This window comes from Rana temporaria, chromosome 4 (genome assembly GCF_905171775.1).
Source record: "Rana temporaria chromosome 4, aRanTem1.1, whole genome shotgun sequence".
In the NCBI taxonomy this organism is placed as follows: domain Eukaryota; kingdom Metazoa; phylum Chordata; class Amphibia; order Anura; family Ranidae; genus Rana; species Rana temporaria.
This window is the reverse complement of record NC_053492.1, coordinates 44,565,671-44,578,662: the sequence shown is the minus strand read 5'-3', so window position 1 is coordinate 44,578,662 and position 12,992 is coordinate 44,565,671. Positions and strand designations below refer to the sequence as shown.

At 41.4% G+C, this 12,992-nt stretch overlaps 1 protein-coding gene across 5 annotated transcripts in view; it reads left to right on the top strand.

Moving 5' to 3' along the window:
* Window positions 1-11,862, top strand: part of PAQR8 (progestin and adipoQ receptor family member 8) — a 119,598-nt gene extending 107,736 nt beyond the window's left edge. For all 5 annotated transcript variants that reach the window (XM_040348346.1, XM_040348345.1, XM_040348348.1 and 2 more), the window contains one exon: window positions 9,420-11,862. In XM_040348346.1, coding sequence (XP_040204280.1) covers window positions 9,464-10,525 — 1,062 coding nt within the window. In that variant the 5' untranslated portion in view covers window positions 9,420-9,463 and the 3' untranslated portion in view covers window positions 10,526-11,862. The remainder of the gene's footprint in view (window positions 1-9,419) is intronic.
* The last annotated feature ends 1,130 nt before the right edge of the window (window positions 11,863-12,992 follow it).

The window sequence follows — 12,992 nt, the reverse complement described above, 5'->3', positions numbered from 1 at the left end:
GAGTTACAGAGGAGGTCTAGCGCTACAATTATTGCTCTTGCTCTATCGTGGCAATACCTCACATGTGTGCACGACCTACGTATGCCTTTGCTTTTTTTATTTTTACACTGTCCATTTTCATTTTTTGATCACTTTTATTCCTATTACAAGGAATGTAAACATCCTTGCAATAGAAAGAAGGGATGACAAGTCCTCTTTATGGAGAGATCTGGGGTCATGGCGTCGCTCCTGTCCTCCAAGGCCATAGAGGCGATCATAGAATATCTACTCTTTGATTGCCTATGGGAGCAGCCAGCTGCACTGTTGGATAGTCTCTCAGGAGGACCAGCCAAAACGGTAAGCCAGAGAAAAACCGATGGGAGGGAGGGTGTGACAGAGTGGATGGGTGGTGTTCCCTATCGCTGCTTCGGAAACCGTTCCAGCAGCTAATGAGCCACTCGGATCACTTTCATGAAAAAAACAGTTGCTGGCAGCAAAAAACTATACCAGGGTTATGGCTGATATCTTCAGCCAGAATCCCAGGAAAACACTTGCAAACCACAACGTGTATGTACGTATTGCGGTGGGCAGGTGCAATACGTATTCGTATACGTGTTCTTAGAACAACATGAAGCCTACACTTGTATGTAGGCTGCCAACGTCTGCTATATATCTACATTATATCTACTTTATAGATGTTTTCAATGTTTTCCAAATCCAAAAGGTCTCAACAGGAGTTCCATTTTAAAGTACACCGTTCAAGAGGGAAATATGTAGGCTGCCATTGCTTATCTCTCCGTCTGCAAATGCTAGAGTGTTGGCTGTCATTTCTGGAGTGTTATCTTCAATGCTTTAAAGTCTATTTAATCCCCAACCATGAACTTCTCTTATTTTCTTCCATCTGGTCTTCCGAGTGTACCATTAAAAGTGTTTAGCTATACAGTACAGTGCAAAAGTCTTATGCCGCATACACACGATTTTCCGTCAGGAAAAGTTCGATGTGAGCTTTTGATCGGAATTTCGACAGCAAAAATTTGAGAGCTGGTTCTCAATTTCTCAGACGGGAAAAGTTCTTGTCGGAAATTCCGATCGTCTGTATGCAATTCTCACGTGCAAAAAAAAACACGCATGCTCGGAAAGATTGAACTTCATTTTCCTCGGCTCGTTGTAGTGTTGTTCGTCACCGCGTTCTTGACGGTCGGAATTTTGTGTGACCGTGTGTATGCAACACAAGTTTGAGCCAAAATTCCGTCGGAAAAAAATCCTTGGTTTTCTTGGCGGAATTTCCGATCGTGTGTACGCAGCATTAGGCAGGTGTAAGAAAATACTGTAAATTAAGAATGCTTTCAGAAATAGTTTATGTATATCAATTAATAAAATGGAAGGTAAATGAACAGAAGAGAAACCCAAATCAATATTTGGTGTGACCACCCTTTGCCTTAAAAACAGCATACATTTTTCTAGATACACTTGCAGTTTTTGAAGGAACTCGGCATAGGCTGTTCCAAACATCTTGGAGAACTAACCACAGATCTTCTGTGGATGCAGGCTGCCTCAAATCCTTCTGTCTCTTCATGTAATCCCAGACAGTGTCAATGATGTTGAGATCAGGGCTCTGTGGGGACCAAACCATCACCATTTCAGGATGCCTTGTTCTTCCTTGCGCTGAAGATAGTTCCCAATGACATCGTCTGTATGTTTAGGGTCGAACTGGGGTGTAGAAAAATAGCAACAGGTGCTCTAGAGTAGGAGGTGATGGGGGTTATGAAGATGAGAAGGGGAAAGGAGGGAGAGGAGATGAGAAGGGGAGTGGAGATGAGAAGGAGATGAGGAGAGACTATGGAGATGAGGATTGAAATTGGAGATGTAAAGAGAGGTGTCGATGAGGAGGAGAGAGGAGAACAGGAGGGTTTATGGAAGTGAAGAGGGGGAAGGTGATTAGGAGAGTCCTATGTTATTTGTAATGTATCAGAAAGGAGGTAGGCAGGGCTGACAATACATGCCGTGGAAGTCAGAGCTGTGTTGTCATGTCAAAGAGAAAGCATGAGCATACTATATTTCTGGCACATTCACAGTTCTTTTTCTGTACTTGCAGCATGGGAAAATGTGTATGCATTCCAGAGATGTCCTAAATATTTGTATTTTATTTATTATTTTGTCTTGACAAATGCTTAACGTATAACTATACCCTCTGTAAGGGGTTAGCTCGGTAGCGGGATGTGTGACCCCCTGGATGGGTTCACTACACACTGAATTTATACAGACAGGCAGTCGAAGACGATTGAAAACAAAGATTTTAGTTTATTCGTCCATCTTGCTGGAAACAAGTGCAAGCATCCAAACAGCATAAACAAAATCAAACATAAAATAAACCCTGGCCACTTTGGGCGTCTACCTTCCACATAGGAACCTATCTATGGAGTCTAGCACAGCCTCCTGCTGGGTAGACACTGCTGGTCATACAGCAGAAAAACAATAGTCTTTTTATTTTTATCACACAGAAAAATCAATCCTCTCCTCACCTCCTCAGAAGACTTTCAGTACTGCTCTCTTTCACTCAGAAAGCCTCAGCATGCAGCAAATTAGTGGTAATCCTCTGGACTACTTATAGAGGCCTTAATTGCCTCATTCTGAACAGCTAAAGTCTTCCAACGCCCTTAGACCTTCTCTGGCTACGTTTTCAGCCGATGCCTAATAACAATTGGTGTATTATCTAAACAAGGCAGAAATGTATGTCCCGTCTGTGACAACACCCACAGATTTACCTGACACACCTCCCATAAACATTCTTTAGTCTTTTTTTTTTCACAACACTTACTTTTTTGGCTTTAAAAATACAAGCAGCCAGACCTTTCCTCTCAGTGACTTCAGCTTTGTACACCTGTGTCGTATACATGTGATGTCCCTTGATGTCCTGTGCTCTTAGTGGACTCCGAGCTGTACGTACTTTCCACAGGAAATGTGTAGGCTAGGGTGACAACGCTGCTTCTGCTTAGGAAGCATTGCCATCCCAGGGCTAGAGGATAAGACACTGGTATAAGAATCAGGTTAAAAACAAAAAGGTTGACGAAAACCCCCCAAGAACAGATGACACAATTGATACAAGTGAAGGGCCATCTACTATTTTAGGAGTATTTCATTTTTACATTTGATTACACTTTAAGACACTGACCTAAGAAAAAACATAGGAACCAGATTGATGATTTTCTCGGATGATTATTTGTTGCATGATTGCTTCAGGTCTGAGAAGTACAGAGTCAAAAACAGCCAGCCTACTAGCATTTTCATAAATAGCCTAGCAATCGCAGCCAATATACTTCTCTAAAGCCCTGTACACACGATCGGATATCTGATGAAATCTAATCCGATGGATTTTTTTATCAGATATCCGATGAAGCTGACTTTCATCAGTCTTGCCTACACACCAGTCAAAAATCCGACCGTGCCAAAAGGCGGTGACGTAAAACACTACGACGTGCTGAGAAAAATGAAGTTCCGAGCATGCGTCGACTTGATTCTGAGCATGCGTGGATTTTTGACCGATGGACAGACGATCGGATTTTTCTATCATTTTTCTATCCATAGGAAAAATTTAAAACATGTTCTATTTTTTTTCACCGATAGAAAACAAACCAATGGGGCCCACACACGATCGGTTTGTCTGATGAAAACAGTCCATGGGCCTGTTTTCATCGGACAAACCGATCGTGTGTACAGGGCTTTAGACACTCTCAGGCCTCGTACACACGACCGAGTTTCTCGGCAAAAAACAGCAAGAAACTTGCTGGGAGATATTTTTTTGCCGAGGAAACCGGTCGTGTGTACATTTTCGTCGAGGAAACTGTCGAGAAACTCGACGAGCAAAAAAGAGAGCAAGTTCTCTATTTCCTTGACGGGAATGGAGAAAATTGGCTTTCCGAGTTCCTCGACAGCCTAACAAGGAACTCGACGAGGAAAACGATGTGTTTCGCCCGTCGAGTTCCTCGGTCGTGTGTACGAGGCTTCAGGAAAAGTGCAATTGTCAGTTCTGTTTTTGACTTCATCTCCTCAAAACTTTTCACTCGCTTAGGCTGCATTCACACCTGAGCGTTTTGTCGCCTGAAGCGCGACGCTCAAATACGCTAGAGGGGAAAAAATACATTATACCCTATGGAGATGGTTCACATCTGCACGCCGATACGCCTAACGCCGAACGACTGAAGCTCAAACAAGTTCCCGGACCCTTTTTTGTCGCGCGTATCGGGCGGTTTGGGCGTATTTGAGCTTTTCCATTTCCCATAGAAAGTAATGGAAACGCTCGATTCAAGCTACTTGCGCGACAACGAGCGTTTGCTATGGGCGTTTTGTCGCTTTAATCAATAGAACTTTTCACCCAGGCATAAAATATCTACCAACATAGCAACAAGTGATGAAAAGATGATCATTTTTCCTATTGGCTAAAATAAAAAACTTCGAAGTACAAAAACGTCGGACGACGCTGTATGCAAACGCGCAAATAAGCATGAATACGCGCGACAAAACGCCGGAAAAAACGCCCCAACGACCGACGCTCAGGTGTGAATGCAGCCTTACAGAATATGAAATGGCTCTAGAAATGCTGAAGAAGTTGGCTAGGACATGATAAATATTCAGGCTGGTTTGGTCATTTGAATCTCCCTTCCTATATCCTGGAAGATTCTACCAAAGGCAGGAGGAAGCCGTCAAATTCCCAGCCTGTGAAATCCCGAACAGACCAGACCAAACAATCACTGCTCTCTTGACTACAAAAGGAGCCCAAAACGAAATTTGCCTAGAATCCCACACTAGGAGCATGCTACAATTTATAATATAGTTCAGAGATATTTACTGTTGTTTATTGCTTCACTGCAGTGCATTCTGACAGAGCCATTCATGGACAACTAACAGAAAGGAATGTCTTCCATAGCTACCGCATTGTGGCATATCCTGGTGGTTGATAATGTGTTAAACTTGTTAATGCCAAACCTGTCTGATCAGTTTCTTCAATACAGGGTTTACTTCAGCCTAAAAATAAAGGCCATTATATCAATATTGGTTTGTTGGTGTATTGTTGGGGATAGTGATAAGAGAACCCAACATTTACAGCAACTCCTTAGGGGGTCAGTGCTACAATTGCTCAGGATTGGGTGAAGACATATTTAGCACATAAAGTTTTAATGAATGTAGTAGTTGAGTTTATAGTTCAACGATGAAGGGTGAGAGTTTGATGAGATAACAATAGCAGAGAAGGCCATATGTAGAGTAAAGGTTGTGCTTGGGGGAACAACTGGAAATTAGTAAGGAAACATATGAAGGTTCCGAACTGAAAATAGCTCTGTAGGCTGACCTGTGTTCTCAGTGTTGTAAGAAATATACACTTGGCACCATAGAGCTAAAAACTCCCAGAGAAGCTGTACACACTATGCTTCTGAAATTGATAAGCTTTATGCAACCTGGATTGGATGATCTAGGCATTGGTGCCAGTGGTGGCTGGTGCTCCAAATTTTTAGGGGGGCTCAAACAAACTGGAAAAAAAAAGAAACATCAATTGCAGCCACTGTGCCCATCAAACACATCTATTGTGACCATCAATTGCCGTCACTGTGCCATAAACTGAAGCCACTGTGTCCATCAAACGCAGCCACTGTGCCCATCAAGCACAGCCACTGTGCCCATCAAGCGCAGCCACTGTGTCCATCAAACACAGCCACTGTGCCCATCAAGCACAGCCACTGTGCCCATCAAATGCAGCTACTGTGCCATCAAACGCAGTTACTGTTCCCATAAATGGCCGCCACTGTGCCATTAAACACAGCTACTGTACCCATCAATTTCTGCCAGTGTGCCCATCAATTGCTGCTACTGTGCCCATCAAATGCTGCCAGTGCGCATCGCCCGGTACTTACATGTCTCGCAGCGGGTCATGATGGTGTCCTCCACTCTTCCTCGATGTCTTCTCCCGTCCTCTCTATCAGGCATCCAATCACAGCGCCTGTCGTTTCAGCCAATCAGGTGACAGGTAACAAACCCGAGCACTTGATTGGCTGAGAGGCGGTTTAGTTTTAGCAAAGCAAATTACTTCACTTTCCTAACACAACGCTGCGTGAACAGCGAGCGCCTAGCATGGCTCTAATCAGGTGCTTCCAAAAAACACCCCCGCCGCTGTAATTCAGGTGGCCGTCACCCGAAAAGGGGATACACCTGAATAGGGGGTGTCAGCGGCGACCAAAGATATATTTATGCAATGCATGAATCTATCTATGGTGATAGAGCGGTACCAGGAAAGAGGGGGTGGCGCCCATGAGCCCCTTATGGACGCACCTCTTGAGATTGAGGAATCTTGTAGCTACATAAACATTAGAGAACAACCATTGCGAATAACAGCGTTGTATAACCCAGAAACCACGAGCAAGCCCATCTAGGAACTCCTCAGGTTCAAATAGATGATAAAACCAGCTGACACGTTTAATTTCCTTATATTAAGGCGACCTAACAGTAGTCCCACCTCCACCAGGGAGGGAAAAGGGGAGGGGGGAAAAGGAAGAGGTCAAAGAGGAGTATTAACCTCAAGGTCACAACCTAGAAAACTTCATCTACAACCGACCATGAATCTTTGTTCGGTTTTCAACTCGACTATAGCCTGCTTTAGTATCTGAATTCAAATTGATTGGAAACTTTTGTGATCCTCTTTATAGCAACACTCCTACTGGCAAAGGGAGGGGTAGAACTTGAAGACAATCAGGTGTCCTGCATAAACATGTGAGCATCTGTGAACAGCAATTTTCAAATCTTGCCACAGATTCTCAATTGGATTTAGGTCTGGACTTTGACTGGACCATTCTATCACATGAATATGCTTTGATCTGAACCATTCCATTGTAGATCTGGCTGTATGTTTAGGGTCGTTGTCCTGCTGAAAGCTGTACTTCAACCCAGTCTCAAATCTTTTGTAGACTCTAATGCCGTGTACACACGATCGGTTTATCCGATGAAAACAGTCCGATGGACTTTTTCCATCGAACAAACCGATCGTGTATGGGCCCCATCGGTCTTTTTTCCATCGGTGTAAAAAATAGAACATGTTTTAAATTTTGGATAAAGTTATATTGGACATGTTTATCATATGTTATGTTATGTTTATCATAATATGAGGTGATCCACAGTAAAAAAAAGTGAGAAATCCACCCCTCTCCCACATAACACATCCTGGTAATATACAATGTACTGTGAATCACCTCATATTATGATAAACATAACATAACATCTGATAAACCATCCAAGCTAGATATGTAAATAACCTGTCACTCAAAGCAAGGAGAGAAGAAAAGACTTTTTATTTAGACAGGTTTAATCTGGAAGTCTGTTAATTTTCACTGAACAATAAAAGAGGATTGCTCAGAGCTGGATTAACTCTGTGTGGCAAGACTGGGCACAGATGATAGGAAATCTTATACTCTACATTGTGACATAATTTTTTTTTTTTTTTGGGGGGGTTTACATCCACTTTAATGTTACACATTTCCTGGGGTTCTCTCTTTGATTTTGTATTGTGTCCATCAACCACGAAACATTTTATTAGAGAAACCTAGAAGCTTTCATTGTGTTATTTCCAGACGGACTGGAAATCAGAAAATGCAATTGTTCTATGAATAAATTTATCTTATCGAATCTTACATAGTTTACAAATTCCAGAGCCATACCAGAGAACATGTAATGTAAAGACATTGCGGTGAAGCCGGGGTTGTGAAGAGTACAGCTTGCCAGAGATACATGTACAGGATTGCTTTTACATAGTGCTGCAGACAAGACCCTCAGGATCATCCTGTTCAGCCAGTTGTATTTGATTTATTGACAGCCTACTATTCATTCGCATTGTAAAAAGCTGGGTGTGTAATCTAAAGGTAGGGCTGCCAAAATTATTTTTAGATGACCTCATAAGAAATGGTGAACTTAAAATAAAACTTGGTACAAGAACAATTAGAGAGGAACAGAACTCTGGAAGCCGTGCAATCAGCAAGTGGTTAAGTAATGGAGAGCCAAGTCTTTGATTAATGTCTTATATATCTTATGCCCTGTACACACGAGCGGAATTTCCGTCGGAAAAAAGTTGGATGGTTTTTCCCATGGAATTCCGCTCAAGATTGGCTTGCATACACAAGGTCACACCAAAGTTCTCTGAACTTTCAAGCGTTAAGAACGCGGTGAAGTACAAAACTACGACAAGGTGAGAAAAAGCAGTTCAGGTCCAAAACTTTGTGTTGCCTATACAGTGGTATGAGAGTGAAAGGGATATTACTTGTACATGCAGTTGATCCTCTAGATTTTGTTTTTCCTTAGATTTTATTTCTCAGATACCTTATGAGATTCTGCCTGGAATTTTTTTTTAAATATGGTAATAGAAGGACAGTGATTGTTGATTACATTTTTCAACCCTTTAAAACAATATCGGCAAAACAAAACAAAATACTGTCTGGAGACGATCCCTCATTGGGAGTGACTACCTGTCAGGCCCTGTACACACGATCAGACATGTCCGATGAAAACGGTCCGCGGACCGTTTTCATCGGACATGTCTGCTGGGAGCTTTTGGTCTGATGTGTGTACACACCATCAGACCAAATTCCCCGCGGACAGAAAATGCGGTGACGTGGCGGCGACGATGACGCAGCGACGTGCGCGAACCAGGAAGTTCAATGCTTCCACGCATGTGTCGAATCACTTCGACGCATGCTGGGGATTTCGGTCCGATGGTTAGGTGTACTAACCATGGGACATGTCCGACGGACAGGTTTCCACCGGACAAGTTTCTTAGCATGCTAAGAAACTTTTGTCCGCTGGAAACCTGTCCGCTAGGCCGTACACACGGTCAGACATGTCCGCGGAAACTGGTCCGCGGACCAGTTTCAGCGGACATGTCCGGCCGTGTGTACGCGGCCTCACTGTTCACAATCCTCTGCTAACTCGTACAACATCTAATTGATGAACTTGACCTCAACAATGACATGCTTGCACTTATTTGGTCACTGCCTAATGTTCTTTTCAAGGAATAAAACTCAAACAAAAATGGCCAGGCACATCTTTATCTCTAATGCTATGTGACTAGGTCTTTGTAGCATCTTATTTTTCATAACTTTTCACATGATGTTCCAGCAAAGAAATTGAATGATACGTGTCCATTCTAGACTGCCTTGATGAATTAGCCATCTATGGATTAATATAATAAGAAACATTGATTGAGGCCAGGAGACAAATCTAAGATCCGATTAAATAAGATGATTGGTTTTGTTGTTTGACATTTGTCTTTGTTAGGGTTATCCTATAACAGTCAATGGTCATAAATCAGATTACTATAAAGAAATAATGGAAGAAAAATTCTTGCCATGAGCTCAGTTAGAGGTATGTCTCTGTTTTCTTGCCTGACGTGTTTATTTTCTATGCCATAGGTCGAAGCAAAGTCATCAAATGTAATCATCAGCTTGGTCCTACAATGACGACGGCCATTCTGGAATGTATCAGCACATTGTCCATCAGTGCACAGCAATTACGTCGCCTCCCGAAGCTTCTAGAGGGTGGCCTTCCGAAGATGCCTTCTACAGTCAAGGACTCTGATGTTCCTAATCTTTTCAGGGAACCATATATTGAGGGTGGATATAGACCTATTGACCAGAACTGGAAATATTATTTCCTAAGCCTTTTTCAGAAGCATAACGAGTCGCTTAATGTCTGGACACATCTTCTGGTGGCCTTTGCTGTTCTTCTGAGGTTCAGAGCATTTGTGGAGACAGAAAGCTTCTCTTGGGATGTGCTTTCCATGCCACTGGTCATATACATAATAGCGTCATTGACTTATCTCATATGCAGTATGCTTGCACACCTCCTACAGTCCAAATCTGAGTTGGCTCATTATACATTCTACTTCATTGACTATGTTGGAGTTAGCACTTATCAGTACGGCAGTGCCCTTGCCCACTACTATTACAGTTCCAGCCAAGCCTGGTATGATCATGCCTGGTACTACTTCCTACCAGGAGCTGCTTTTCTAGGTTGGATGTCCTGTTTTGGTTGCTGCTATGCTAAATACCATTACCAAAGACCTTATCCAGTCATGAGGAAGATCTGGCAGGTTTTTCCAGCTGGCCTTGCCTATATGTTGGACATCAGTCCAGTTGTACACCGTATCCTTGTCTGCCATGCAGAAGATTGCTCAGACGGGGCTGTTTGGTTCCACTGTCTACAAATAATTTTCTTTGTTATCAGTGCCTACTTCTTCTCTTGCCCAGTCCCAGAGAAATTTTTTCCAGGCGGTTGTGACATAGTTGGCCATGGCCATCAAATATTCCACGTGTTTCTGGGCCTGTGCACTCTCTGCCAGCTTGAAGCTGTGCTTCTGGACTTTAAAACCAGGCAAGAACATTTCCTGACACGGTACAATCCAGAATTGACCCAAGTATCCTGTGTCTCGTTCTTTGCTCTCATTCTATGCAGTGCTATCACTGCAGTGTTTCTCCGGGAAAGGATCAAGCAGAGATTGGAAAAGAAAGACTTATAATGAACATGATAAACTTTCTAGAATTCAATTATTCAAATGTTTCTTATATTTAATAATGTAGGGGATACTAATTTATTTACTCCTCAAATAGTAAGTTTTGGATGTAAAATTGAATTTGATTCTTTTGCTGCCTAAAACAGTTTTTCTAGTAAGTGACTTTTGTGAGAAAGTACAACTTGAACATTATTGAAGGAAACATTTAATGCACTTTTATTTTAATTATGGGTATTATAGGTTGCCAAGGCTTGTTTATTTTTCCCAGTAAAATGTTAGCATATTTAAAGAAGGTAATCTTAGGCAAAACATATTTCTTCAAATGCAAAGAACACACAACGCCACACAACTTCTGCAGATTAGAAACGTGGGGAGGTGCTCGGTGCAGTGGTTAAGGCTAGCCATACATGACCAAATATACGGGCATTTTTAAGACCAGCTTAAATCCTTATTCATTTGGTTTTTGTCAAAACCTAATCCATAGATTGACTGACGTGTCACTAACAATTTTCAAATACGTTACAAGTTTAGCCCAAAATATATTCTGCACCTGTGGCTGTATTTATAAAGGCTTATGAATTTTGTTTGGAATGCACTGGGAATGTTTCCACCATTACCCTAGTAATCACTATAGGGCTTCTTGTGGCTCTACTTTCAAAGTAAAATGGCTTTTGGAATATGAAAATGTTAAGGTATATCTAAAGTCAAAACTTTTTTTAGTTTTGGATAGACTAGAAAATGGTTACAACCTCTGTCAGTTTTTTTTTTCTTTAATTTTTTACTCTTGTCCTATTTTGGAGATTTACCATCACTTCCTGTCCTGTAGACACAATATGAAATGGGGTAAATCCCCTTTTAGTTGCCACGTCAACAAGTATGTCCATTGTAGCACTTACCCTCTATTCCTGTTGTGGTGGCATCTGAAACTTTTGGACTTTCCTTCACTTTTAGCTATGGTGACAATGGTCAACAAGGCCAATAGAGAGAGAGATTGAGTCTCCGTAATGGGGACACTCTATTCCTTCACCATTCTATCCAAAACTAAGAAAAAATATTGGCCTTAGATACATTTTAATCTGATTGGTTGCTGTGAGGCAATATATACACATTTACTTTCAACAGTGGATCCAAGACTTCAAGCTTTCCATTTACTCTTTAAAGTTTTAAGTAGCCTATTTTATTCGCAAATTGTCTTAACAAACGGTAAACTGGTGCTGGCAGAAGATGCCTCTTACATGTTTATGTATATTGAAAGTTTTAAAAATGACAGTATAAAATGAGGTTGGCTGAGTCTTCTAGGCAGCACTGGAACACATAGCCTAGATGCAATGAGGCTACCACATACAAAAAAAACAAAAAAACAACAACTCGCTAGCTCTATACAGTATATATATATATATATATATATATATATATATATATATATATATATATATATATATATATATATATTTGGTGCACGCAAAATTCTGATCATGTAATTCTACCTTGTCCCACTTTTTGACAGAACATACTGTAAAGATGGGACAGTAAGATAATACTGTAAAGACGGGACAGTAGGAAAATACTGTAATAATGTTTATAGAGGAAATCTAAGGATAGTATTTAACAACAGACTGTTTGGGAGCTTATAGACCGGTGTCTCACCAAGAATGATGGGCAATGGCATGTCTACATGTCCACTAATAGTCTAATACATCACACACTAGCTTAATCTGTAGAGGCAGATGGCAAAAATTCAACCCTGTGAAACAAATTGCAGGAACAGATTTGATAGTTCATCTGTGGAGCAGTTAATACTGCTATCTCACTGTCTAGGCTCCCAATATCAGATCTGTCAGAAAACTGGAGAAAGACCTTAATGCTTTACATTTCTTTAATTGGTTCAGTAATCTACCAGGAGCTGCCATGTGTTGCTGACATTAGAGGTCCACATTGGCAAAAAGTGTGGATTATCTTGTGGATGATCGAAACATGGTTTCTCTCTCATATATTTACATTTTGATAACCTAAACCTTTCATGGTGGTTAAGTAACAGAACAGCATACACAGGATAAAATACACACGGACATTTTCTCTGTGAATGTTTTACCAATATGGTCAAGGTATTTGTCTTCAAGGGTTAAGCTTCTCAACCAATATATTTTAGTTATGAGTGGACACTAGAGAGGTTAAACCAGCCAGTATATTTTAGTATCTTTCAGAAACAGTGGGAGCCACTAGCATCCACTAATAAGTGAAATATAATGCCGCCTACACACGGCCGGACTTTCCAACAGGAAAAACCCAGTCGGAATTTCCAACGGAAAAATAGAGAACCTGCTCTCTATCTAAGTCCGTTGGAAATTCCGGCACAAAAAGACTGGAAAGTCCAACCGTGTGTACAAGGCTTTACTGAACCTAAAGGGTTCCATCTTCCTGCATGTGAATGAATGTTAACCAATTGAAAACATAATAAATCAAAAGTATGTCG